Here is a 27,342-nt window from a genome sequence, read left to right as displayed (position 1 = left end):
TCGGGTGTCAGAGACCGAGCCGCAGGTGGCGGCGGGCGCGGGGCTCGGCCAGAGCTCGGGAGGTGAGTGCTGTCCTCGGGACCCCCCGAGTCCCCTGGCGCGCGCAGCCCCTCATGCGCACCGCGCCCGGTAGCCCCGGAGGCCACTGGGGGCAAAGGCGCGGCGGGGCAGGAGGGATGGCGAGCTGGGGGTTGGGGGCTGCGCGGTGGGCCCCTGGCCTCCCAGAGACCATCATCCAGGGCCTTCGGAGGGAGACAGGGACCCCTCTCCAAGTCCCCCGTCTCCTGGCCTAGAACCGGAGCGTGCAGGATGGTGGCTATGACGTGAGACCCCTCCCCAAATCCCTTTATTCTAAGCCTGGATCTGGGTGTAGGTTCCAGGGCTGCAAAGATGGGGGCGCCGCTCTCCCTCCAGCCTGGGACCCAGACAGCCGAAGTGGAGACCACGCTCAATTTCCCTCTTTCCACCTCTGGTCTGCAGACCCCTGAGGACCAAGATGGAAGAAGCCCCTTCCCTTTTTCTCCACTGTGAACCGTGATGGGCCTGGAGGAGGAGCTGGGGGTCCCCGGGCCTCTCCTCTAGACTGTTCTATCCCAGTCCCCTACCGCAAGGATGAGGTGGGGGGCGTTTCACTGTCATCCTCTGCAGGGACCCCCAAAGTTGGAATTCTGGGGAGGGGGTCAGTGTGGGGTGCCTTGCCTCTCTGGGACTGGCCAGGCCAGGCCTGGGAGGGCCTGAAGCACGGACTTGGGGGTGGTCCCTGCCTCAGTGGGGGGTGGGCAGCAGCATCTGTTCTCTGGGATTAAAATAAATCGAGGTAAATTAGGATCTTGCCGGAGGCTGACTGCGAGTGGAGGCTGACTGCGAGTGGGGTGCGGAGGAGGGTTGTGGGGTGGGCGGCCCCTCCATCTGCCTCAAATCTGGGAGTTGCCTGCCCCAGCCGCAGTGGGGACCAGGAGGCAGCTTTGATGGACCTGCCTCACTGGTGACCTTGGGCAGCTGACAGCACCTCTGTGAGCCTTGGTTTTCTCCTTTGAAAATAGGGATGAGGGCTTGAGAGGCTGTATTCTCTACAGATTCTGAACCCACACACCCCACCATATACCAAACTATAACTCCCTACTTCGCTTAAGATGTGGTTTGGGGGTGAGAGGGCAATGGGTTTGGAGACCCCCTGACATGCCTTGCTAGCCTCTGAGCCTCAGTTTAAGGTGCTGCAAAATGGATTCGTGGTCACTCTGGCCTTGCTGCAAGGGCTGTTCTGCCAGAGAGTAAAACATGTTACCCGGCTGCAATCATTGGAATAGGGGCTCCACCGCCCTCGTCTTACCGGTGGGACTGCCTGGGGCACACCCTGACCCATATATTGTCACCCACGCCAGGGGCGAGCCGGTTCCATGGGTGGGGTGGCGGGTAGGAGGAGGTGGAAGGCACCAGGCCAGCCTGTCCCCTGACTCTGCGGTGGGCACAGGGGTGAGCTCAGAGCTGGGAGTCCAACACCCCCAGGTTCAAACTGATTCCTCCCGTGTGTGGCTTTGCCCCCCTGGGCCTCAGTGTATTCTCCTGTGAAATGGGCTGGATCCCCCTTGGAAGATCAGAGGAGACGTGGGAAGACGGGAGGCCTGTAAATACAGACACGGTCATTATGATACTAATTACAATATTAGCGATCATAAATGAGGTCACAGCTGACGGGGAGAAGGGAGGAGAGAGGGGAGCCTGCCGGGGTGTTGCCGGCTGCGTCCCTAGAGCCCGCCACTTAGGTACACAGTTGGCGCTCAATAGGTGTTTGCCAAAGAGATGACAAAGGGAGGAGACTAGTGGTGGAGGATGGAGAAATTGCTGAGCTTGACAGCCTGGTCACTGTGCGACATGGGGCATGTGCCTCAGTTTCCCCATTGGGGTGATGGCCAAGATGAGACACTGCCTCGAAGCGCCATTGTAAGAGTCGAGCCAGATTGTGTAAAGGTCACTGGTGGCCGGTGGCGAAGGGAGGAGGCTCCTGACAGGACAGGTCATTGAAACAGCACGGCCACAAGGCTGGCTAGTCACTGGAAAGGGAGAGAAAAATCTCAGACTGGCCCCCCACTATGCACACACTAGTGTCCAGGGGGAGCAAAATGTCAGAGCCTGTTTCATAGGACCCTGGAGGCACAGGGGTCAGGGTAGGCCCAAGGTCACAGCAGGAGGTCAGGGCTCTGGACAGGTGGCTTAGAGCCAGTGAGCTCTGCCTTTGCTGACTCCAGTCCTGTCTTGTTTTATCTGTTCCTGGGCCTGCTCACATGCTCAACCCTGTGCAGAGCTGTGGGTTTTGGGGAATTGGTGCTGGGAAAGCAGAATCTCCAGGCAGCACCTGGGGCTGGTGTCAGACACCTGCCCCCCCCCCCCGCCCAGGACTCCTCCGCTTCCAGAGGATGGGGGGCATCCTGGTCCAGCTGACTGCCTGCTGTGTGACCTTGGGCAAGTCCCTGTCCAGCTTTGGGCTTTGCCCTGGTGCTGTGGAGGCCCAGAGTCTCGGGTTCGAGCAAAGCTATTTTCTCTATCAGGTAGCGAGGCCTCCGTGTCTTGGACACGGCACTTTCAGAGGCCCATGAAAGATAAGATGTTTTAACTTCTTTCAAAATCAGAAGGGAAAAAACATGAGCTTGGGGGTCAAAGAATAAATTTTATTTATTTTTATTTATTTATTTATTTATTTATTTATTCTTAACGAATTCATTTTAACACATACTATTAATATATTCATCTCTGTGCCAAGGCAATTTGTAGTCTTTTTTTTTTTTTTTTGATTATTTAGAGGAAGGGGCCCATGAACATTGTCACACAGCCCTGGGTTTTGAGTGTCGGCTGTACAGACACGAGCATGTTACACTCCCCTCTCTGAGCCCTGGGTCCCCCTCTGTGAGTCGGTAACCCACCCCGGGATGGGGATGGTGAGCCGTGGAAAAGCTTAGCCCAGGATGGACGCAGTGTGTGGCCTGCTATTATTTCACCACTGTCATCATGATTATTATTTGTTGGGTAATAACAGCCCCAGGCTGGGGGCCCCTAGGCTCAGGTGCCTCAGTTTACCCATCTGTGGCTGGCCCAGTGCCTGAGAAGTCCCAGGGGTGCAGGCCTGGTGGGGGAGGTGAGGTGGCAGTTGGGCGGTAGGCGGGGCAGGGTGAGCTTCCTGTCCCCCCCACGCACACAGGCCTCCGCTTGGTGCTGACGGAAGTGGCAGGGGCCGCGTGGCCATCTCCTGGTGCCCACCCTGTCTGTCAGGGGCCCCAGCCCTGCTCGCTGCCCTGTCCGGTGAGTTTGAGCCCTGTCAGGAGCCCCCCTGCCCCGTTGCCTTCCCTCGCCCCCCTCAGGAACAGAAGGAGGGGCCCCTCTGCCTGGCCTGGGGTTTCCGAGAGACACAGCAGGTGTCACTTCCTGGGCCGGGCAGGAGCCTGAGGGAGGGCCACCCTTCGCTCTGCCCCCCTGCTCCCCCATTCAGGTTCTGAGCCGTGGGACTGGTTGTGGGGGAGCAGAGGGGACCCAGAGACCCAGAGCCACACTAAGTGGTTCCAAACAGGAGTTCTTTGGGCAGACAGGCCAGGGACAAAATCACAGCAGCCCCCGGGACTTGAGTTACTATTCTGTGCCTCAGTTTCTGCATCTGTAAAGGTGGGATTGGGTCCCACGGTGTGGCTGTGAAGGTTGAAGGAGCCGTACCTGTTGGGGGAGTTGGGTACGAATTGGCCCTCCGTGCATTGTGGGGGGAGGGGCCACCTAAGGGGAGTTGCGAAAACAGTAGTGAGATCCTCGGTTTCTGGGGAACTTGGGCCCAGTAGCTCCTCGGATCCTCTAAGAAGCATCTTCTAGCACAACTTTCTCTACCTGTGCTGTCCGATACGGCGGCCACCAGGCCCCTGTGGCTGCTGAGCCCTGAAAGCAAGGCTGGCCCAACCGAGGAGCTGGGGGAGGTTAATGGTATTTAATTTTACTTACTTTAGAATGAAGTCACCACACCAGGTTAGTGCTTCCCGTATCAGTCAGCGAAGCTCTGAGGGATTTGGAGATGCTCAAGGCCTAAATCTTGGACAGAAATGAAGACAGGAGATGGGAATTTTAGAGCTTTAATCCTTTTCGGATGTCAGCCCAGCATGCCCCCCTACCAAACTGGGTTTCCTCAGGGACAGGGCCAGTGACGGTTTTCTCAGGGGCCCCTGCATCACCCAGCACAGGGGGGGAGTCATTGGGAATATTTGTGAAATTGAATAATTTTTTGTCTGGTGAACTCCTATTCATGCTTCAGTGCCCCAACTCCCATGGCCCCCTCCTTCGGTCCAGGTTCCCACAGCCCCTTCTTCCATTTGGCCCAGCCCTGAGCCTGCAGGACCGGTGTGTCTGTGCCCAGCTCTCTACCCCTCAGCTGGGGACTTCTCAGGGACCAGTCTCAGGACTGGATTATCTCATGGACCCTGGCATTGTCTTTGCCATGTGGGCACATGGTGGCTGCTGGGTAACTCATAGAAGTCAAGGAACCTGGGTAATGGTTCCAGTTAAACTCACTTTCAAGATTAGGTAAACTGAGCCTCGGTGAAGGCAGCCTCCTCTGAGGTCCTTGCTTGGTCCTTTCCTTGTGAAGCCTGAGGAGCTTGCCCATTTGTGGTCACCAGCCCTGTCCCTGCTGCCACTGTGCCTCCTGGGCTTCCAGCTGCTGCTGAGCTGCCCGAGGGGTCATGAATTATGGATGAGGCCTGCGGGCTCCTGTGACAAGCCCAACGTCCAGAAGTCCAGAACGTGCCAAGGACACCAAGTGTCCCTCCCTCTCCAGGCGGCTTGGCCCAGCCCCCTCTTCAGGGAGGCCTGGATTTCCCCAGCAAGACCCCTTCAAGGCATCCCCTCTTGTTTTGCAGATGGGAAAACTGAGGCACAGAGCTGCATAGTGACTCAGACACTGGCTTCTGGGAGTCAGGGTTAGGACCCATAGGGGCTCCACTGTCAGCTGGGTCATCATGGTGAGGGGTGCATCGTCTAGCCCAGGAGTGTGCATAAGATGGGGACCATTGTAGAGGGATTTAGGAGACCCCAAGGGATCCTTGGGGACACTGGAGGGACCCCGACCCCCTTGTGGCTGATCACAGTCCCAGTGTCCATTTCTCAGCAGACTCTTTCCCATAGGAGCTGCCCAGCGTGGCGCTGAGTGCTCAGGTCTTAATCAGTTGGCCCAGGGTGTGAACCTACTGTCATTTCCTGGCTCTGTGACCTTGGCAAGTGGCTTCTCTTCTATAGGGAGGCCTCAGTTTTCCCATCTGTGAAATGGCCCTGAGATTTTCTGCTTAGGCTGGGGCTCATCCAGTACTCTGCTGCCCCCCTCCCAGTGAACTCTTATTTGTATTCAAAAACCCCAACTCCCATGCCCCTTCCTCTAGAGTAGGCTCCCTCTAGACTGGGCCCCTATCCCTCTATCCAGCCCAGCTCTGATCCCACAGGACCTGGGGCATCTAGATCCATATCTGTCCCCCTAGAATGGAGGTTGCTTAGGGGCCAGGCCTGAGGATGAATCATCTCAGGGCGACCCCCCCCCCCCCGCATGCTCCCAGCCTGGGGCTTTTGGTTCCTCCTCTATCATCTCTCTTCCTCCTCCACGGGGAGGACAACTGGAATTTCCCCTCCTCAGGTCCAAGCTGGCCATGGCTTTGCAGCTCAAATTTGCTTTTCTCTTTGGACAGGCACTAAACAGGAGCCTGCAGGGGTCTCCACAGAGGGCATCAGGATGTCGTATTTTGGGGAGCATTTTTGGGTAAGTAAGACCCACTTTTATTTTGATGGGGGCCCCTGGAAGGGCTTTTATGGAGATGGGGGGACTTGACAGCTTATAGGCAGACCCTTGGACAAGTGGAGGGTCAGCAAGGTATAGAAGGTAAAGTGGGAGGAGTCAGGCTGGGTTTGTGTCTACATCCTCTGACCTCACGGGCCTTGTGACCTTGGAGCTATGACTTGGGCAAGTCATAGCTTGAACAATGGAGAAACTGAGGCCCAGAGTAGGATTCTCTTTTCAAGCTGCCTGGTGAGCAAATGTAGCATCAGGGCTCGAACCCAGGGCTAGGCCAAAATTCCAGGATCCAGGGTCATTTCAGCCAGGGAATTTCCACATCTTTCCCATCCTGGAGATTTGGGGGGTTTCTTGACTTGGGCCACTAGGGAGTGGCCCCCTCACTCTTCTGCCTTCTGGGCTGGGGACTGCATACTATGACTCCAGGGAGCTGAGCGAGACACACTTGTTTTCATTCCTCCCTTCATTCTCTCCCTCCCTCCCCACCACCACCACTCCACACCCAACCAACTGTGGAAGGTGCTAAGGCTCCTCTGAAGGCTTCGTCCTGGCTCTGACCCCGAGGAGCTTGCACTCTGGGAGACAGAGAGCCAGCCAGAAACCTTCAGCCCCGCAGGGTCAGGGCTGGGCCCAGCCTGGGGGGCAACCAGAGGAGGGGCCAGGACACTGAGCCATGTTTGCTGTGGGCTTTGAGGGGTGAGATTTTCCAAGAGGTCAGAAAGACGTTCCAGGCAGGGGGAACAGCCTGAGCAGAAGCCCAGAAGTGGGACACAGGTGACTAGTTGAGGGCACAGGGACACACTTACAGGGCCAGCCTAATGAGGAGCCACGGAGGATGTGTGAACAGAAGAGTCTAGGGAGGACCAGGGCTGAAAGCCCCTTCCCCAGTAGGGCCCTGAGCTCCTGGAGAGGAAGCTTGTTGCTAGGCAACTGGTTGCCCCTGGCAACAGGCCTGCTCCCTCCCCAGCTGGGGCTCCTCTTACTGCCACTTGCTTTCTTAAAGGGGCCTCACCTCCCTGGCCACCTGCAGAGAGGGGTGGGGGGGGGAGAGAGCAGAAGGGAGATGGGACCTGACCTCCACCTTCTCACCCACAGCAGTGTGACCCCAGCAAGGGGCCCACTCCTCTCCGAGCCCCCTTTGGGGCCTCTGTGTAAGGGGATTGCCTGTTTGATGATCAATTGTTGCCCACATTTTGGAACCCTGACAGCGGCACCTACATTTATTTTAAATTCTGTTTAATGGTATGAGGCACCTACATTTATTTCAAATGCTTTTTAATTGCAGGAGGCATGCAAGCTTACTGCAGAAAATTCAGATCAGCAGAGGGAAAATAGAAGCCACCCCCAATGCACTCCCCACCCAAGATAGCCTGGTAGAGAGTGGATGAGGATTTGATTTGGGCTCTGCTAGGAGCCCTTGGGCAAGTGACTTTCTGTCACTTGGCCTCGGTTTTCCCATCCCATATGGGAAAGGGGATGAAACTCCTGCCTCCTCAGGTCTCAGGGATGTCTATCACTGGCCATGTTTCTTCTAATCAATTGCTTGTATTGGTGGCTTTTTGCTGGGTGGCGCTGGTGCCCTGGCTGGTTCCAGTTAAGGGAGATCAAGCCAGATAGGGATGCCTCAGTCCCACTGGGCCAAGGCAGCCTGGATGCATAGAGGGCACTGGGGAGTCATGGGGGAAGTGTGAGCAGGGGAGAGATATGATCAAGCTGTGTTAGAAAGATCCCTCTGGGGTTGGCATAGGGACGAGACTGGAGTCCAGAGGTTCTGATAAGAGACACAGGCCCAAGACAGTCCTCCGGGGACCCTCGCTGCCAGCACAGCCTGAGAGAGGCAGATACCACTGGGGGCCTTGCCAGGTCTGGGAAACAGGCCAGGGGTTGGCTCCAAGTCAGCCCCAGATGCTGGCCTGGGCGGCAGTGCCTGGTGCAGCCTTACCCGAGGATCCCCTGGGTGGGGCAGGCGGGGGCCACTGGGCCTGTTTGCTGAGCCCTCACCATGGTACAGGAAGCCCTGTGTTCAGCACTGTCCCAGCCTCATCTCACCAAGACCCTGGGAGGTGGGTGCTGTCATTGTCCCCATTTGTCAGATGAGGAGACTGAGGCCGAGAGGTAAAGTCATCAGCTCAGAGTGACCCAGTGCATAAAAGGAGGCCCTGAGGGATCCCTGGGTGGCGCAGCGGTTTGGCGCCTGCCTTTGGCTCAGGGCGCAATCCTGGAGACCTTGTATCGAATCCCATATCGGGCTCCCGGTGCATGGAGCCTGCTTCTCCCTCTGCCTGTGTCTCTGCCTCTCTCTCTCTCTCTGTGTGTGTGACTATCATAAATAAATAAATTTAAAAAAAATTTAAAAAAAAAGGAGGCCCTGAGACATATTCCTGGGAAGTAGGAGGGAGCAATATTGAACATTCTGGGAAGTGAGGGTCTGAGAAAATTCCTGAGGGAGGTGAGCCTGCAAATGATCCTTGAGATGTGGAAGGATTTGGATGGGTAGAAAGAGATGCAGCCCGATGAGCTGGGTTGCAGAACAGCCCAGGCAAAGGTGCAGTGGTAGGAAGGCACAGCATGTCTTTGCACTGCTTGCCATTTTGCCGGTGAGGCCAAGAGGATGCTGGGAGATGAGGCTGAAAAGACAATTCCGAGCTAAGGGCTTTGTACCTTAGCCGCTGGTAGGAAATAGGGAGCTGTCAATGATGCTAGAATGAGGAGTGCCTATTGGAGAGATTTGAGCTTGAGGCTGTGCTGTGTCTGCCCCAGGCTTGGCCTCAGTTTCTCCATTTATGCAGCAAGAGGGATTATCAGGTTGTGACTTCTGGCTTCAGCCTTCTGGTTTCCAGGTAAGCGGGAAGGTAAACTCCACAGGTTGGAAGAAGGTAGAGGAAACCACTGTTAACGGAGGACCTGCTGCCAAAGGGATCACTCCAGTGATGTGTGTTGGGAGTTAAATATCACCGGATTTCTCCACAGGCTTCTTTTTTTGGTCCTGCTTACAAGGGCCTGTTCGGCGCTAAATTGTCTCCAGGTCCTCAGACCCCAGCTCATCTCCCTTTTTTGATGAACAACTCACTATTCAGACATGATGCCCTTCACATGTCACAGGATCTGGCTGGCAGAAAAACAGTTGCTGCCTTATTTTTTCCTATTCCTTTCATTATGGTCTGGGGGCCAGGGCTTCTAACTGGAATAATGGTAAAAGTTGGAGAGTCAATGTATTTGGAGAAGAAATGAGCAAACTTAGCACAAAATGTTAACTAATGCCATGAATTTGCAAAAACTGGGGTTGCCTTTGGGGATTTGGGGGACCCTGGCATGGATCACCTTGGCATTTGCTTCGCCCTCATAGGGGAGGTGGATGACTCCCCTGTCCCATCTTAACAAGGAGCCACTAAAAGTTCAGAGAGGGACAGTGACTTGCCCAGATCACACAGCACAGCACTTGCATCCCCCACCATGGTGACCCCAGAACTGGGAGGAAAGAGGTGCTGTGCAAGGCACCCAGGTAGAGGCACTGTTCCCACCAGCCCCAGATGACAGCAGAATAACTCATCTGTTCATTTATTCAACAAAGGCAAATGCCCTTTTTTTGCTCCACCCTGTACTGGACATTGCTGGGTCCTGAGAGAAGCATCAGACCCAGACTGTGCTCTGGGCATCTCAGAAAGGGAGTTTCAGTGTGGAAGGGAAACAGAAAACAGTGACTTAACCAACAGGGGTTATATTGGCTCACAAAGGTGAAACGTTGTGAGGAAATATGGCTTTCAGGCTTGGCTTGATCCAGTAACTCAACTCAACATAGTTTTTACTCAGACTTCTTTCCAAATTTCATGGTTTCCACCTGGATTCCAGTATCTCCTAGGCCCACATAACTCCACATTTAAAGAGAGGCATAGACAGAAAAACAGGGGAAGATTGAGACAGAAACAGAGGCAGAGAGACACCTAAAAAGATGGAGACACAAAGAGACAGAGGCAACCCGCTTAAGAGAGCATCTCTCCGTCAGCCATGGGACAAAACCTCCAGCTTCTCTCTGGTTGGGCCAACTTAAGGCCCATGAGCCAATCCTTGTGACCAAGGGGTTATTAGGCAACAGGCTCAGGCCCGAAGCAATCCCTGCCACCAAGGGGTTGGCTTCTGTGGTTGGCTGCTACGCCCCCGTTGTTAGGCGACCATGACGTCTCCTCCACCCCTTTACTCAGTCTCCACCCCCGTCCGTCCCCCGCAGGGTGAGAAGAACCATGGCTTCGAGGTCCTGTACCACAGCGTGAAGCAGGGGCCCATCTCCACCAAGGAGCTGGCAGACTTCATCCGGGAGAGGTGAGGTCCCCACGCCCCGCCCACCCTGGCCACGCCCCACAGCCCCTCCCCCCGCAGCCTCCGCTACTCGTGGCCCCGCCCTGGCCCCGCCCATCCCGCCTCGGCCACGCCTCACCTGGCCCACCTGGGGGACCCTCCTAACCAGCGGTTCTCCGCGCCGCAGCCCCACGTCCGCCCGTCAACCATTCCAAGGCTTCTGAACTTACAGGGGGAATTTTGAAAACTCAACCTCATGCCCTGAGTATAATAAAACACATGTATGATGGAGTAAATCTACATTTCGGCGTGTAAATGCTCCGACGTCCGTGTCCCAGAAAACAGAATAAATTCAAATTGCAAGGCAGCCTTCTGCTCCCCGCCGCTCACTAGCTGGACGCCCATTAAATCCGAGCAGAGTTCAAAAGATGATAACCAGGTTTTTCTCTCTGTGGCTGGATAGCCAGACCCGTCCGAGCTGTACAGGACGGGGGCCACGCTTTACTTTGAGGGCCTTCAGTTCCTGGATCCATCCACGATTGCCTGCGGCGCCCTGTGGGTGCTGCTATTACAAAATGCCTCCATGGGTAGCTGGCTTTAACTGGGCACATTGCTGCCCCGAAAAAATTCGAAGTTCTGTTAATCTGGACGAAAATACGAGTGGATATTAGGTAGACATTTAGCAGTGTCTGTCCGGAGAGAAAAGGGAAATATGAGCTTGTCTCCTGCAATGAAAGGAGACAAAGCATAAAGGGGCGCCTGGGTGGCTCAGCTGGTTGAGCATCTGCCTTGGGTTCAGGTGGTGGTCCTGGGGTCCTGGGGTCAAGCCCCGCATGGGGCTCCCTGCTCAGTGGGGAGTCTGCTTCTCCCTCTCCTGCCCCTCCCCCTGCTTGTGCATGCTCTCTCTCTCTCTCAAATAAATAAATACAATTTTTAAAATGAAAAAAAAAATAAAGAAGACACATTTTTTTGACCCAGTGCTGCTACTGCTGTCCCTACCACTTTTGTTAGTAAAACATATTACTTAACCTCACCTGTGAATTTCCAAAATGCCTCGCCCCGGCTGGAGACCATACAATCCTCCTAGAGAGCTAGTGCTCAGACTTTTGAGATGGGGAAACAGAGGCCCAGGGGGATGGAGCGTCTCCCAAGGGTGCCCAGAACCTTTCACATCTTTTCTCTGTTCTACTCAGGGCCACTATTGAGGAGACCTACTCAAAGGCTATGGCGAAACTTTCCAAGCTGGCCAGCAATGGGACCCCCGTGGGGTGAGTGGGCTGGGGCTGGTGCTGGGGCAGGGGTCACCAAGGCTGCGGGGTTCTGGGGTATCCAGAGCCTACTCTTGGGTGGACGTCTCCTCACACAAGTGATATGTAGACTAGGGAGTCAACCCTCCCCCACTTAAGGGGCTAATTGGACAAAGGAATGTAATTCACTCATTCACTTACTACCTCATTCATTTATCGAACACATGTTTACCAAGTACCTGCTGTGTGCGGGCACCACTCTAGGTACTGGACACCCAGCAGCGATAAGTCCTCAGTCACCTTCATGCCATGTTCGTGCCACATACCTGTGGGGTGTGGGGCAAGACAGATGTTAACTGCAAACATGAACAAAAGTCCTTTCCTGGGGTGAAAAGCTCTAGGAAGGGGATGAAATAGGACCGTGAAAAGTCAGGTGCTTCCTCTGGCGTGGGCAATGATGAGACAGAGCCAACTACAGGGGTATCTGGGTCAGAGACCCCGGCAGGCAGCTCAGCCAGTGCAAAGGCCCTGAGGCAACAATGGATTCTGAATGTTCAAGAAGGAGCAAAGAAGCTGGCATGGCTGCAGGGCCGGGTGAGGAGGAGATGAAACTGGAGGTGGGATGCGGAGAGAGGTGGGGCCACAGGTAATGTCCCCAGTGGCACTAGTAAAATTTCCTGGAGATGCCCTGGGACAAAAATTTTCAGGGGGAGGGTATGGATGGGAGGCAGCAGGGAGGAGAGATATGAGGGGAGCCAAAGAGGCCTTCTGCTGATGTGGCAAAGCCCTGTGAACTTGGTTTTGAGCAAATTGAGTTGTGGCTGCCCTTGGGTTTTAGCTAGGGCCTGGAGTCCAGAGTGAGGACCTGGGGGGGCCTCAAGGCCTGGATTTAAATAACAGCTCTGATGCTCATTTCCTGAGGGGCCTGGTGTGAGCTGTGGAGCCTCCTATGCCTCAGTTTCCCCATCTGTCACAGGCCTGTCTTGTAGTCGTGGTGCAGCTGCCTCACAGGGCCTGGAGCACAGTAGGCACCTGCTGTGCTGTCTGAGGAGCCCCCAGGGGGGTTGGGCCTGCTGGACCCTGGGTGTGACCTGTTTCCAGGACCTTCGCCCCGCTCTGGGAGGTCTTCCGCGTCTCCTCAGACAAGCTGGCGCTCTGCCACCTGGAGCTGACGCGGAAGCTACAGGACCTCATCAAGGACGTGCTCCGCTATGGTGAGGAGCAGCTCAAGATACAGAAGAAGGTGCGTGCTGGTGGGCACTGCCCAGCCGGGGGAGGGGGGCGGCGGGGGGCTGCAAAGATCCCAGAACTACTGGGGCCTTTGAACCGCCAGGCCCCTGTGTGCACCTCTGAGAATTCTGTTAATTCCACGGCATCAAACCCAGAATCCCACAAAACCTGAGCATTGTCAAATTTCAGGCTCAGAATTTTGGACCAGAGGTCCGCAGACCATGGGCCACAGAGCAAACCCAGCCTGGCCCTGGATAGCCTGAGAGCTAAGAATGGTTTTTACATTTCTAAATGATGGGGCGGAAACAAAAGAATATTTCACAACAGGTGAAAATTATATGACTCTTGGATTTCAGTGCCAATAAATAAAGTTTAGGGCAGCTCGGTGGCTCAGGGGTTCAATACCACCTTTAGTCCAGGGTGTGATCCTGGCGTCCCGGGATCGAGTCCCACATTGGGCTCCCTGCATGGAACCTGCTTCTCCCTCTGCCTGTGTCTCTGCCTCTGTGTGTGTGTGTGTGTGTGTGTGTCATGAATAAATAAATAAATAAATAAAATCTTTAAAAAATAAAAAATAAAGTTTAATTGGCTCCAAGCCACTATTCCTTTAGGTATAAAGGTATATATGTTCCTTTAGGTATAAAAAGGGACTGAGTAGTAGTTACTACTGTGCACTTAAAGATGCTGGGCATGGAGCCTACTTTTAAAAAAAAAAGGCTGAGATGGTAGATTTTCTGTTTTACCATGTTTTTTAAACTGGGGGACAGATCAGGTGCCTTGGTGGCTCAGTTAGTTGAACATCTGACTCTTGATCTCAGCTCTGGTCTTGATCTCAGGGTGGTGACTTTGAACCCTGCGTTGGGCTCCATGCTAGGCATGGAGCCTTTTTTTTTTTTTTTTTGAATGTCTAAGATTTTGGATATTAATAGAATTCTCATACAAGGTACTCTGTGGGACTGGGAACCCCACAGAATGTTTGGGAAGCTGGGGATTTTGCTTCCCAAACATACCTGCGGTCTGCTCAGGTCCTGCACCCCAGTGGGGGCTTCAGGTGCTACCCACACTCCCCTTCTCCATCCCCACAGTGCAAAGAGGAAGCAGTGGGCACCCTGGACGCTGTGCAGGTCCTCGCAGGTGTCAGCCAGCTCCTGCCCAAGTCCCGAGAGAACTACCTGAACCGTTGCATGGACCAGGAGCGGCTGCGGAGGGAGAGCACCAGCCAGAAGGAGATGGACAAGGTGGGTCCCCAGGCACAGGTCCCCAGCCGCCGTGGGCCCTCGCAGGCCCGAGGAATGTGCCAAGGGGCCCCAGGGCTGCCTGATGGGAGCATGAAGACATATCACAGAGCGTTGGTCATTGAACCTTCTGTGATAATCACACCCTGGGTGCCCCAAGGAGTCTACCTGCTGGGTGGTGGGCCCCTGGGGGGAGAAATGGCCTGTGTGTCCCCTCCCGTCCCCATCCCTTCCCTGTGTCTCGTAGGCAGAGACGAAAACGAAGAAGGCGGCAGAGAGCCTGCGGCGCTCGGTGGACAAGTACAACTCAGCCCGCACTGACTTTGAGCAGAAGATGCTGGACTCAGCTCTGGTAAGAACCTAGGGACCTTGGAGACCCACACAGCCCCCAGCCCGGCATCTACGGGCGTTGGAAATCCAGAACCTCTGAAACCGTCGACTACCAGGAGGCTTAGAATCACAGGTTTCACACCATAGAAGTCTAGAGCCACTTAGCTATTGTGATTGTGGTTGCCATTATCATTTCAAAAGCCAAAGCCTTTTTGTGCCTCAGTTTCCCCACCTGTAAAATAGGAACCATGATTGTACTTGCCTCAGAGAGTTTTTGTGGAGATTAAATGAGTCCCTACATGTGAAGTCTTCAGACTAGTACAAGGTGCATAGAAACCACTCTAGAAGGCATTACTATTATTGTTTCTCTTATTATTTAAAGACTTATTTATTTGCTTGAGAGGGAGAGAATCTCAAGCTGACTCCATGCTCAGCGAGGAGCTCGATGCAAGGCTAGATCTCATGACTGAGATTATGAGCTGAGCCAAAATCAAGAGTTGGATGCTGAACCGACTGAGCCACCCAGGCTCCCCTATTTCTATCATTACTAATAAGGTTTTGAACAGGATAGACAGGGTTAGAAGCCAAGAGCCTACTGACAGTTCATGGTGGCGAAAGAACTGGGTTCTGCTCCAGCCTCTATTCTTCACCAGCTATGTAATGTTTTTATGAGACACTGTACCTCTCTGGTACTCTGCTACCCAAAATATATAAAAAAGCAGATTGGAATCCCAGGATTAGGAATCAGATTTTTTTTCCTGACTTTGCAAGTGGTAGTTGTAAATGACAGAAACCTTCATTCAAACTGACAAGGAAGATTTATAGACCCAGGGGACTGAAAAGTTTGTGATTGTGAGGAGAGCTTCAGGCATGGCTGGATCCAGGAACTCAAATGGTGTTGGCAGAAAGTTCTGCCTCTCTGCTTTTCGAGACTGTTTTCCTCCCTGGGGGCTTCCCTCCCATGTAGAGATGCCCTCCTAGGTGTATATAGAGGTGCGTGTGTGTGTGTGTGTGTGTGTGTATGTGTGCACACGTGCACAGCAAAGTGGCTGCCAGCAGTGCCCATATGTTTACCATTGTCTTGGCATGTAAAAGTGTCTCCTTTCCCATAGTTTTAGCAAAAGTCCCAGGGAAGACATTTGGGTCTTCCCCAAACCAGTCACTGAGGCCAGGGGGTTGGAACGTTCTGATCAGTCAGGCTGGGTCACCTGGCCACTCCCTGTGGCCTCCACCTCCCCATTTTCTGCTCCCTTCCTGGTTCAGCGCTTCCAAGCCATGGAGGAGACCCACCTGCGGCACATGAAGGCACTGCTCGGCTCCTATGCCCACTCGGTGGAGGACACCCATGTGCAGATTGGGCAGGTGAGTGGAGCCAGCGGTAGGAAGCAAAGTCAAGGGTGCCAGGCAAGGGGCCCTGGCCATGCCCAGTCACACACTTCATTCACCCGGCGCAGGTGCATGAGGAGTTTAAGCAGAACATAGAGAATGTCAGTGTGGAGATGCTCCTGAGGAAGTTTGCAGAGAGCAAGGGCACAGGCCGGGAGAAGCCTGGTGAGTTGGGACATCCGTGGGGGTCGGGCTCTGGGGCCGCCTCTGCAGGGAAGGAACAGGGGACTGATCCTCCGTGCACCCTGGTGTCCTCATCAGATAAATGGGCTGATGACAAATCTATCTCTGCAGCCCACACAGGAAAAGGATTTGATGTCCATCTTTTTTTCTATAAGTATATTTAAGTCATCTCTGCACCCAATGTGGGGCTCGGACTCATGATCCCAAGATCAAGAGTCACATGCTTGTCCAACTGAGCCAGTCAGGCCCCCTTTGATGCTTCATCTTACAGATGAATCTTACAACCAGATACCAGGCCTTGAATGCCAGGCCCAGCTGTTCATACTTTACCCTGAGGGCCCAGGGGAGCCATTGGAGATTGGTGAGCAAAGGACCAGTTTGAAAAAAATGTCCAGATAAGGGATCTAGGAAGAGTTGAGAGCGAAAGTTTTGGGGTCAGATCTGGATCTGGTCTTTTCTTCATTGCTTGCTGTATGACCTTGGATGTCTGTGTTGACATCCCTGAGCCTCAGCTTCTTCATCAGTAAAGTGGGGTTGATAATCACTCCCACTTAATGAAGTTATGAATATTCAGTAATTTGATGCCAATAAAGGGCAAAGTGTGTGCTGAGCATACAATAGGCATTCAATGAATGCTGGTATACAGTTTACGTCCTCAAGTCAGTCACTAACAACTGTCCTTAATCCCTCCTGTCTCTATAACTCAGCCCTGGCTCAGGCTGTATCTCCTGGTGTGGGACCCCACTCTTGCTCTTCACTGGCTGCAGATCTGTTATGCTCCTGCTCATGTACCCTCCATGGCTCCCATCACCTTTGGGAGAGAGTCCCAGCTCCTCATATTGGCACTTGAGGTTTGGTCCACTGCACAGACTCGTAGTCCATCCCTTGACCCACTCAAGTGCCTGTGAGAAATGCTGGAAATAGAAAAAGGAACTCAGGTATCACCCTCTCCAGTCCATCCCAAGGCGGGACAGAACCCTGGGCGCATCCCACTCACAAGCATCTCTGGGGCTCTTCCAGCATCTTGGCTTGTGCGCTGGACCCTGAGTAGCCTTGAGCTCAGATCCAGGGGCCATTGCGAGTCCGAGGATGTACTGCTCCCCTTCCCAGGCCCGGTCTCCCAGCCAGGCTGAGTTTCTCACTCTCTCCTATCTCAGGGCCTTTGGATTTTGAGACATACAGTGCGGCTGCCCTGCAGGAAGGCAAGTACGTCTGGGCCTGGATGCCCAGGCTGGACGGTGGGGATGAGCAAGGTGGGTCTGAATGAAAGGGGGCACCTCCAGGGCTCAGCTGCATCCCCCTCATCTGTTCTCAGCAATGAAACGTTTGCGGGGAGCCAAGGCCTTTCGCCTCCCAGGATTGAGCCGGCGGGAGCGGGAGCCACCTGCAGCTGTGTGAGGAAGCACCCCCTGCCCTGCCCAGGCCTAGACTAGCCCAAGCACCCCAAGCTATCCTCTCCCAGAAGTTCCCTGCTGAGGGTATCCCTGGAGAATTCCTGTTCCAGGCTGGCCCAGGAGAACCTCCATCCCGGGCCACTATTGCCACTATCCAACCTAGTCCAAAATTCTTCCTTTGCCAAGGCTAGCCCTAGTATTTCCCTGCTGAGGCTAGCTCCTACATTCCCTGCCTTCTCAAGCCAGCCCTTCAGATGAGCTCTAGGGTCCCTCCCCTGCCAAGCTGTTTGAAAACACCCTGTGCTCAGCTAACTCCAGACTCACTACCCCCAGCTCCAAGCAAACCTCTCGGCCCCATCACCTGGAGGACTAGCTCAAGACAATATCACAGCCCAGGGGCTGCCCCCCGGGTGCCATGTCCAGTGTTGGGTGTTGGGGGCATGCAGATGAAGTGGGAGGGCTGACATGAGCATCTCTTTCTCTATCTCCAGAGATTCCCTGGAGCCCAATTCAGGGGTGAGTACAATGGGAGGGGCCAGGGGTGTGTGGGGGGGGCGCAAGTGGGAGGGGTTCAATCCCACCTTGACCCCAAGCCTGGAAGCCAGGCATGGAGCTGGTGGGGCTCAATCTCATCTCAGTTGCAGACTCCTGTGGGCCACATGGGAGGGACCGATGTCCTCACTTAGCTTCAATTTGCCCGTCAGTCTCACCACCTTAGCACAGGCATGCTCTGTTCACTCAAGAATCTGCTTGCGCCAGGGAATACTCTTACTGCCGTTGGGGCTGTTTTTAGGTCTGAGTCAGGGCCCAGAGGTGGGAGGGGGTGTGGCAGGGCGAGTGGGGAGGTGCGGTAGCGGGGAGTCTGACTCACTGCTTGTCCTCCTAGACGTGTCCAGAGGTGGATGAAGAAGGTTTCACTGTCCGACCTGATGTGACTCAGAATAATATCCTCCTTGCGCCCCCTGGGGGCAACTATTGACACAGCAAGGACAAAGCTCTACCCGCAGTGATTCCCTCCACTAATAGCAACCCTCTCTGTGTTCCAACTGGCCGGAACCTGTGGTGTGGACAAAGCAGAATAAAAACACCTGCCCCATGGGGTCAGGGCTGAGCAAGAGGGAGAGAGGGAGAGCCCAGAGAGCTTCCTGGAGGAGGGGGCACCGGTGTTGGGGTTTAGCGTCTGAATGAGTTTGCGAGTTAGGGCTGGGCACCGTGGTGCAAAGGCTTGGAGCAAAAACACGGTGGCCAGGCCAGGCAGCAGGTGGTGAGAGATGGGATCGTGTAGGGCATTGAAAGATCTGAGCAGGAAGGGGCGGTTTTGAGGGCTGTTTTGAGGGTGGTTTTGAGCCCCCCACCCTGGGATCTGCTTGGCCCCTTGACTGTGGCGCATGCGCGGCGGAGCCCTCCCGCTTTTCCTCCAGTGACTCCGACTTCGATGATGAGGAGCCTCGAAAGTTCTATGTGCACATCAAGCCTGCCCCTGCCGGGGCACCGGCCTGCAGCCCTGAGGCAGCTGCTGCCCAACTCAGGGCCACAGCCGGCAGCCTCATCCTTCCACCTGGCCCAGGGGTGAGGCATAGGAGGGGTGTTCTGGGTGGGGCTGGTGGCACTGGCGGGATGCACCTGACCTGATGCCACCCACTTTGTCCACAGGGCACCATAAAACGCCATTCTTCACGTGAGCAGCCTGTTAAGGGGTCTTCGGTTTGGGGAGGAGCACGTGGCAGGGAGGCTGGGCGTGGCGTATGAGTGTGGTTTGAATCCCAGCTCTGCTGTGTGACTCGGGGCAGGCTGCTTGCCCACTCTGACCCTCAGTCTCTTCTATAAAATGTGGTCATTACGAGAATGAAATGAGAGCTGAAGGAAGGAGCAGGGCTGGGAAAGAAGCCAAAACCTGGAGGCGGGTTGGCTCAGGCTCAAATCCCTGTTTGCCTGACTGGCTAGTCACCTTGGGCAGCTAGCTGGACAGCCCCAAGCCTTGGTCTCTTGTTCTGTGGCGGGGGGTAGGGGTGGGGGCACAGCAGGCAGGGCGAGAGGAAGGCTCAGGGAGGTGCATCTCTCACAGGGGACGCCACTGGGAAACCACAGAGGCCTCGATCTGCCCCGAGAACCAGCAGGTGGGTCCTACAGGGGTGGGACAGATGGCCCACATGAGTGGGGAAGTGGGGGCCGCTCCCAATTCCTCTCCTCCTCCCCTTCTCTCAGCCTGGCAGGGAGTTGAGGGCATGCTGTTTTTGAGGAACTACTTATTCATTTGATGAACATTTACTGAGCACCTCTTGTGTACTCGTGCTATTCTGGGTTCAGAGACGTAGGACCAAGACAGGTCTTCCTTCTCAGATTCACATTCTAGTGGCACGGATTTTAAGAACAGCAAATAAGTTAGAGAATGTTCAGTACTTCCAGGTGCTATAAAGAAACTCAAGCAGGCAATGTGGTGGGTGGAAGATACCAGGGGGCAGCTTCAGTTGAGGAGGCGGAGGGTCCTCTGGAGTGGGGGTGGGGGAGGGGGACTTGGAGCTGAGCCTTGAAGAGAGCAGGATGTGGCCTCAGGGAAAGTGGGGGGTCGGAGCTCAGGACCAAGAGCAGCCTGTGCAAAGGCCCTGGGGGGGGGGAAGCATAGAAGCGATAGAAACTATCCTTCCTGTCCACTTCGTCCACAGCTGTGCAGAGAAGCTGCAGTCAGATGAGCAGTTTTCCAAGAACCTCTTTGGGCCGCCCCTAGAGTCGGCTTTTGACCACGAAGACTTTACAGGTGATGGGGGTAGGGGCTTCTGGGGCACAGCCTCGGTTGGCAGGCGGCTGGGCGGGGCTGTTGCAAGGGTAGGTGGGAGGGTGGGCCACCTGGAGGGAGCCCGTGAGGGTCCTGGGTGGGTCACTGAGAAGGTAGGCTGGTCCATGGGCTGGAAGGCGGGGCCACAGCCTGAGTGGGCGGGGCCGGCGAGAAGCTGAGGCCTCGGTGTGTCGGGACTGCGGCTGGATGGGCGGAGCAGCAGCGGAGAGGGGCGTGGCCGGGGCGTGGCCGGGTGGGCGCGGCTTCGAGTGGGCGTGGCCCGCAGGAGGAAGGCCGGGGCCTCCGTGTGGGTGGGGTCTGGAGCTGGCACCCCCGCCCCCCCTCCAGGCTCCAGCAGCCTCGGCTTCACCTCCAGCCCCTCACCTTTCTCCTCCTCGTCGCCCGAGAATGTGGAGGACTCCGGCCTGGACTCGCCATCCCACGTGGCGCCTGGCCCCTCCCCGGATTCCTGGGTCCCCCGCCCGGGCACCCCGCAGAGCCCACCTAGCTATAGGGCACCGGCCTCCGAGTCGAGGGGGACACGGCCCCTGCCAGCGTCGGACTCGCCACAGCCCCTCGCCCCATCCCCGGGTCCCTGGGGGCTGGAGGCTGTGGCTGGAGGAGGTGAGTCCAGGAATCAGAGTTATCAGAGCCCTGGGTGGGGAAGACCGAGCGCCTGCTGTGGCCAGGGCCTGGATGGGGTGCTGGGGACACAGCCCAGAACCCTCCCCCTTGCAGGGACAACAGTGAGCTGGATATTTAATGAGGTGGAGGTGGCAGGTGCCTGATGAGGGCCCAGAAGGTTGCAACCTCCCTGAGGAGGTGACCTCTGAGCTAAAATGTGATAGAGGTGAAGAAAGAGCCATTTGGACATGGGAGGCATGGCCTTCCCAGTAAAGGGCACATCCTGTCCTCTGAGGAACAGCTGGGAGGCTGGTGAGGCTGGAACACAGTGATGACAGCGAAAAGGAGAGAGAGAAGGGAGATGGGTCCAAGCAGGGCCTGGTAGTCTCTGGGAGTGATATGAGTTTTACACTTAGTGAGGCCTGCGCCACAGAGGGGAGGGCTGTGAGCAGAACAAGGATGACACTTGACTCAGACTGTGGGGTCCCTCTGTCCACCTGGGGGGTGACGATGGGGACTGGAGACCAGGGAGGTGAGTGAGTCCAGGGAAGTGGTGATGGGGTAACAGTGAGGAAAAGCGGGCACACAGATACAGGGAGGGGTGAGAGAGCACAGGAGTCAAGGTGGAGGGCTTGGAGGCAGCTGGCCACTATTCCAAGGAGGGGCGGAAGGGCCAGGAAACATGGGGCGGAAGTGGCTGGAGCAGGGCATTTTGAGACTGGGCCTTTAGACGTCAGGTGCATAGTGGATCCTGAGTTCAGGGGAGGCCAAACTGGAGCACCCCGCAAGCAGCTGTGTGAAGCAGAAGGGGAGGCCACCCAGAAGGGCCCAGGGTGAGCTGGGGCAGGGCTGCAGGTTGGGAGGAAGAGGTGGGGGGGGGCTGGGTCAGAGAGGGCTGTGGGCTGGGACCACATGAGGTCCCCAGCAGTGGCGACAGGGTGCTTGGCACCATCCTTGATTAGAGAAAGAGCCGGTTTGGAACTGGTTCAAGGGAGGTGAGTGAGTGAGACCACGCTTGGAGACTAGTCAAGTGGAGTTGTCTGAGCTTCACTCTAGAACTGGGGTTCTCAACCAGGCCAGTTCTGCCCCCAGGGGACACTTGGCAGTGTCACCACTGATAATAGATTGTCACCGCTAGAGACATGGATACTGGGGACATCTAGCAGGTGTCACAGCAGTGCCATTGAGGAGCCCTGGGGTAGAGAGGAGCACACCTGGGGTGGAGGTGGAGGGGAGGGGGGGCAAGTAAGCGTCTGTAGATGGAATAGAGCAGGGGCCCTGAGTGTTAGGCAGTGATTAGTGACCTTAGTGGGCCAGACCCAGGTCAGGTATGGAGACTCCTGCACACTCGCAGAGAGGATGATGGTCACAGAATCACTGATGGTGGATAAAAACCCTCTGCTGATCCCCCCACCCCATGTTGTCCCAGTCTCCCAGCCCTCACTCAGTTATTGGGCCATCAGACCGGTGTCTGGGAGGCTCAGGGTTGCAGATGGCCTCTGCCGTCCTGTCTGGCACTTTGTCGGCAGACCCAGGAGGTCTCCCCAAAATAAGCCCGACTCCCAGTGTTGGCCCGAGTGCCTTTTCTGGGGTGGCCTGAGGCCTGGAGCATCTCAGCTGTAGAGCTGTATCACAGTCACTCCCCAGACCTGATGCCTGTACCTGCTGACCTTGCAGCCAGAGAAGGGCTGGCGGCCCCACCCCGGAGAGCCCGCACCAGGAAGGTGTCCTGCCCCCTCACGCGCAGCAACGGGGACCTGGTAGGGTGAGGGAGCTCGGCAGGAGTGGGGTGGGGGGCGCCTTTGGTAGGGGGTGGGCAGCATCGGGGTGCTGCTCCTGGGCCGTCACAACCTGGCCTGTCTCCTTCCCCAGTCCCGGTCTCTGAGCCCCTCCCCACTGGGCTCCTCCACCACCAGCACCCTCTCGGACCGGCCCAGCTTCTCATCACAGACGGGACACGGTATGGCTCCCTCTCTGGGCCTCACTCCCACCCTCTCTGGCCCTGGGTGGGTGGCTAAGTGATGCCTTGGAGGCCCTGCTGGCAGAAGGTGGGTTCTGGAGCCTGGGACCTGAGCCCACTCTGTCTGTCCCCATTCCCACCAGGAGTCTCCCGGGGACCCAGCCCCGTGGTCCTGGGCTCCCAGGATGCCTTGCCTGTAGCCACCGCCTTCACAGAGTATGTCCACGCCTACTTTCGAGGTCACAGCCCCAGGTACGCAGTGATGAGGGGACAGTGCAAACGATGACAGGAGATAAACAGGACTCTCTGGGGCCTGTGGGTCTGGGTTCCAGGAAAGACAGCCCTCAGGTGTATTTCTTGACCTGATTTACCATGGAAGGGCCTCAAACTCTGAGCCAAGCAACCAGGCCCCTGTCCTGGGGGCAGTGGGAGTCATGGAGGGTGTCTGACCAGTGCTAGACCTCGTAACCATAGTTCAGAGCACATCCTCTGATGCTGCTCTGGGCATCACACTGAATGAAGACCATGAGGCCAGAGGCCATGTCCTTGGAGGGCTGGGTTAAGGGTGAGTTGAGGGGCCAGGAATAATCTGGGGGCAGTGCCAGAGGAAAAACCTTAAGATCAAATCACAAAGGGGAGGGTATTAGACCTGAAACCCAAGGTGGGGACAGTTATATGGCTGAATGTTTTGCTTCAAGCTTCCTGGTGGCCTAGGGGAAAAGAGCTAGGGAAGGGGATGCCCCTGCCTCCATCAGCCCAGTGTGGTTTCTTCCTGCTGCCTGGATCGCTGTCCAGGCAAGGACACGAGGAGGGAACAGTGGGAGTAAGGATGCTGGGCATGGTTGAGGCCTGGCATCTTCTGAGGGGCTTAGGGAGCCACAGGCTCCAGTGGAGCTGGGAGAGAGGGGAGGATGAGGTACCAGCGGAGCCCTGAGCCCACACCCAGTCTCCTCACCGCCCCCCGGCCACCCCCCCAGCTGCCTGGCTCGAGTATCTGGGGAACTGACCATGACCTTCCCGGCTGGCATCGTGCGTGTGTTCAGCGCAACCCCACCCCCACCGGTCCTCAGCTTCCGCCTCGTGCACACGTCCGCCATCGAGCACTACCAGCCCAACGCTGACCTGCTCTTCAGGTACTCCAGGAAGAGCGGAGGTCAGAGGCAGGGGGGCCCAGAGGCTGGTGGGGGCCAGGAGCTCCCTGCCTGGGATGCCCTGCCCTGCCTCCTGGGATCTGCCACTTGGCCCTGGGCCAATCAGCCTCCTTCCCGGACCTCACTCTTCTTTCCTTCTTCGCTTCCCACCCACCCACCCACCTACCCCTCCCACCTACCCACCCCCCGGCCCCGGGGGACATGCTTGACTGGTCCCAAGGTGGACCTGGGAATGTGCACCTGCAGGAAGCCCTAGGGGTAGGTCAGCTGCTGAGGGCCTGGGGAAGGTGTCCCCCGGAGGTTGGGGTGATGGTTCCTGGTCTCTGTAGTGACCCCTCCCAGAGTGACCCTGAGACCAAAGACTTCTGGCTCAACATGGGGGCTCTGACGGAGGCCCTGCAGCGCCAGGCGGAGCAGAATCCCACTGCCTCCTACTACAACGTCGTGCTGCTGCGGTACCAGGTGGGCCGCGTGGATGGGACGGGGTGGGGAGCCGGGTGGGCTGGGAGGGAGCCCATGGCGGGTGGCTGGGGAGGGCCTGGGGGGAGCCCGGGCCCCATTCGTGCAGGGGGGTGGCGGTGGGGGCTCCAGAGTGTAAATCAGAAGAGGCCCCATCCCTGGACCCCCTGCCCAGGCGCCCACTGGGCCGCAAGTCTCAGATCGAGGCATTCTCCTGCCCTCTGCTGGAAACGTGGTGTCAGACAGACTGGGCTCTAAAATCTGCCTGAGGAGAAAGGAAGAGGTCCGTGGGGTGGTATATGGGGAGTCAGCTCTGACACACTGCGTGCCAGGCAGGGTCAGGGTGGTTGCGTCGCGCACCGCGTGGCAGGACAGGACGGCCTAAGCTGTGTCCTCTTTCCTGTCCTCGCTCCTCCTAGTTCTCTCGCCCGGGTCCCCAGTCCGTGCCTCTACAGCTGAGCGCCCACTGGCAGTGCGGGGCGACCCTCACTCAGGTCTCGGTGGAGTACAGCTACCGGCCCGGTGCCACAGCCGTGCCCACACCACTCACCAATGTCCAGATCCTGCTGCCTGTCGGCGAGCCTGTGACCAACATCCGCCTACAGCCGGCCGCCACTTGGTGAGGGCGTGGGGGAGACCAAAGGAAGCCCAGCAGTGACCCTAGAAGCCTCCCAGACCTCTCCATGATGCTAAGAGAGCATCTAAAGGACCTATAGGGTCCACCGTAGGTCCGACCATGCAGTGTGAGCTCACCTTGCTTAGAGCTAGGGGTGACATTATTAAAAATAATAATATTAGACACCGGCAGCTTCCTGCGTGTCAGGCATGTTCTATGTGCTCTCCATACAAGGACTGGCTCAGGGCTTCTAGGTGTGGACCACCTTGAGGTGTGGACTGCCATCATCCCCCTTTATGGAGGGAGAACTGAGGCAGAGGGAGGCTAGTCACTTAATCTGGGGTCACACCAGGATTTGAACTCAGCTGCCCACTCTCTGCCCTAAAGAAGCCTGACTTTTTTTTTTTTTTTAAGACTTTACCTATTCATTTGAAAGAGAGAGAGAATGGGAGGGGGCAGAGGGAGGAGCAGACTCCCTGCTGAGCTCACAGGGCTTAATCCCAGGACCCAGAGATCATGACCCAAACCAAAGGCAGATGCTTAATCAACTGAGCCACCCAGGCGCCCTGAAGAAGCCAGATTTTTTTTTTTTTTAAGATTTTACTTATCGGGATCCCTGGGTGGCGCAGCGGTTTAGCGCCTGCCTTTGGCCCAGGGCGCGATCCTGGAGACCCAGGATCAAATCCCACGTCGGGCTCCCAGTGCATGGAGCCTGCTTCTCCCTCTGCCTGTGTCTCTGCCTCTCTCTCTCTCTCTGTGACTATCATAAATAAATAAAAATTTAAAAAAAATATTTTACTTATCTTTCATGAGAGACACACAGAGAGAAAGAGGCAGAGACACAGGCAGAGGGAGAAGCAGGCTCCCCATAGGGAGCCGGATGTGGGACTCGATCCCGGACCCCAGGATCACACCCTGAGCCAAAGGCAGGCGCTCAATCGCTGAGTCACACAGGCGTCCCTTTTCTTTCTTTCTTTCTTTTTTTTTTAAATTTTATTTGTTTATTTGACTGAAAGAGAGAGCAGGAGCAGGGGGAGCAAGAGGGAGAGGGGGAGGGAGAAGCCAGCCCCCTGCTGAGCAGAGAGCTTCTCGCAGGGCTTGATCCCAGGACCTCAGGACCCTAACCTGAGCCAAAGGTAGCTGCTCAACCGAATGAGCCACCCAGGTGTCCCTAGAAGCCAGACTTAAAGGACTAAGTGCATTATCTAAAAAAAGCTGTAAGGCCGTGGGGTCCTGGGGGGCCAGCTACTCTATATCCCACACCCATCTTACAGATGGGGAAACTGAGGTGAGGGAGAAGACCTGCCTGGCTGGGTTCATGTAGCTGAGAGATGACTGAGCTGGGACCCTTGACTCCCAAGGTCCTCTCTAGGAGAGACGTGACTAAGCTTTTCTTGATGCCAGGAATCTGGAGGAGAAGCGGCTCCTTTGGAAGCTGCCAGATGTGTCTGAAGCAGGGGGTGAGTTATGATTGTGCATGAGATTATGGGGTGGGGGAGGGGAGGGGTGGGTTCAGGTTGAGGGTATTGCTGGCTGAGAAAGTAGACATGGAGAAGAGCTTAAAAGGGCTTTGACAAAGCTGTGGGAGAAGAAGTGGGGCAGACCCAGCAGGTACAAAGGCCCTGAGGCAGGACTCCTTTGCAATTTACACATAGCCCTGAGGGAGCCAAAGGAGAAGGGTGCAGGGGCACACGAGGAGGTCAGAAGAGGCAGATAGAGGCCACAGACACAGAGCAAAGGGCTTGGGAGAGCCCAGGTCACTGCAGGACTGGGGCTGAGGCTGGGGCACGGCTGACCTCAGGCCTCCCCAGGCTCTGGCCACCTATCTGCCAGCTGGGAGCCGTGCTCGGGGCCCAGCACACCCAGCCCTGTGGCCGCCCAGTTCACCAGCGAGGGCACCACTCTGTCCGGCGTGGACCTGGAGTTGGTGGGCAGTGGCTACCGCATGTCGCTTGTAAAGAGGAGGTTTGCTACAGGTACTCCCGCCCCTGCTGCTGCTCACCCTGGAGTCCGGACCCTTCCGGGCCCTGAGCCCCAGCCCCTGCTTCTGCCAGGGTGCGGGGATGTGGGGGAGGTATCTGGGGTGTTTGGGAAGGTTGGTGGGGGCTGGGCTCTGGAGACCCAGGATGGTAGGTGCTGGTGGGGAGGGATCGAAGGGCCCTTGTGGGGCATCCTGGCAAGGACCCAAGGCAGGCAGCCAGAAGCCACACTGCCCCCCCCATCCTCCGGCCACCACTAGGGGTTGCTGGGGCCCATGGGGCAGTGGGGATAGTGAGCACAGGGGGTTTCGAAGAGGATTGGAAGATCCCAGGGTAGGGGCAAGGGACGCCCCCCCCCTTCCTTCCGCTCATTGCACCCTGCCCACAGGGATGTACCTGGTAAGCTGCTGAGCTGGCAGAGGCTGACCAGCATGGCTGGCCCCAGCTCTGCACTGCGTCCTGGTGCTCGCTGACTCATCCCTGCCTTCCTGCCGGACCCTGGGATCCCGCCCCGGCCTCCCTGGGTGGGGGGGCCCTGACTCCGTGCAGAGGAGCCCCACACCCAGCCTGGCTGAGCCGGAGACCCACTCCTGTGCAAGCCAATTCCCATGCAGGTCCTTGGACTTTTAATGTTCTTTGAATAAACTTTATTTTCTAATAAAATAAATAAGCCTTT

At 56.3% G+C, this 27,342-nt stretch overlaps 1 protein-coding gene across 2 annotated transcripts; it reads left to right on the top strand.

Annotated features, from left to right (window-relative positions):
- Positions 1-27,342, top strand: FCHO1 (FCH and mu domain containing endocytic adaptor 1). Of its 2 annotated transcripts, none has more exons than XM_055344544.1 (27): positions 1-62; positions 5,703-5,773; positions 10,032-10,123; positions 11,293-11,367; positions 12,448-12,589; positions 13,662-13,814; positions 14,059-14,163; positions 15,405-15,503; positions 15,596-15,692; positions 16,868-16,912; positions 17,026-17,104; positions 17,596-17,620; positions 17,991-18,048; positions 18,495-18,673; positions 18,758-18,782; positions 19,170-19,221; positions 19,768-19,859; positions 20,226-20,501; positions 22,179-22,261; positions 22,374-22,461; positions 22,605-22,713; positions 23,439-23,594; positions 23,942-24,074; positions 24,491-24,690; positions 26,092-26,147; positions 26,499-26,663; positions 27,055-27,342. In XM_055344544.1, exons 2-27 carry the CDS (start codon positions 5,747-5,749, stop codon positions 27,075-27,077), a joined length of 2,634 nt encoding a protein of 877 aa, XP_055200519.1. In that variant the 5' UTR covers positions 1-62; positions 5,703-5,746; the 3' UTR covers positions 27,078-27,342. The 2 variants fall into 2 exon arrangements, with proteins under 2 accessions (XP_055200519.1, XP_055200520.1); XM_055344545.1 differs by lacking the exon at positions 1-62 and adding an exon at positions 3,233-3,294.

The sequence above is a fragment of the Nyctereutes procyonoides genome, unplaced genomic scaffold (assembly GCF_905146905.1).
Source record: "Nyctereutes procyonoides isolate TBG_1078 unplaced genomic scaffold, NYPRO_anot_genome, whole genome shotgun sequence".
NCBI lineage: Eukaryota > Metazoa > Chordata > Mammalia > Carnivora > Canidae > Nyctereutes > Nyctereutes procyonoides.
The sequence above is the reverse complement of the archived record's forward strand: the minus strand, read 5'-3'. Positions and strand labels throughout refer to the sequence as shown.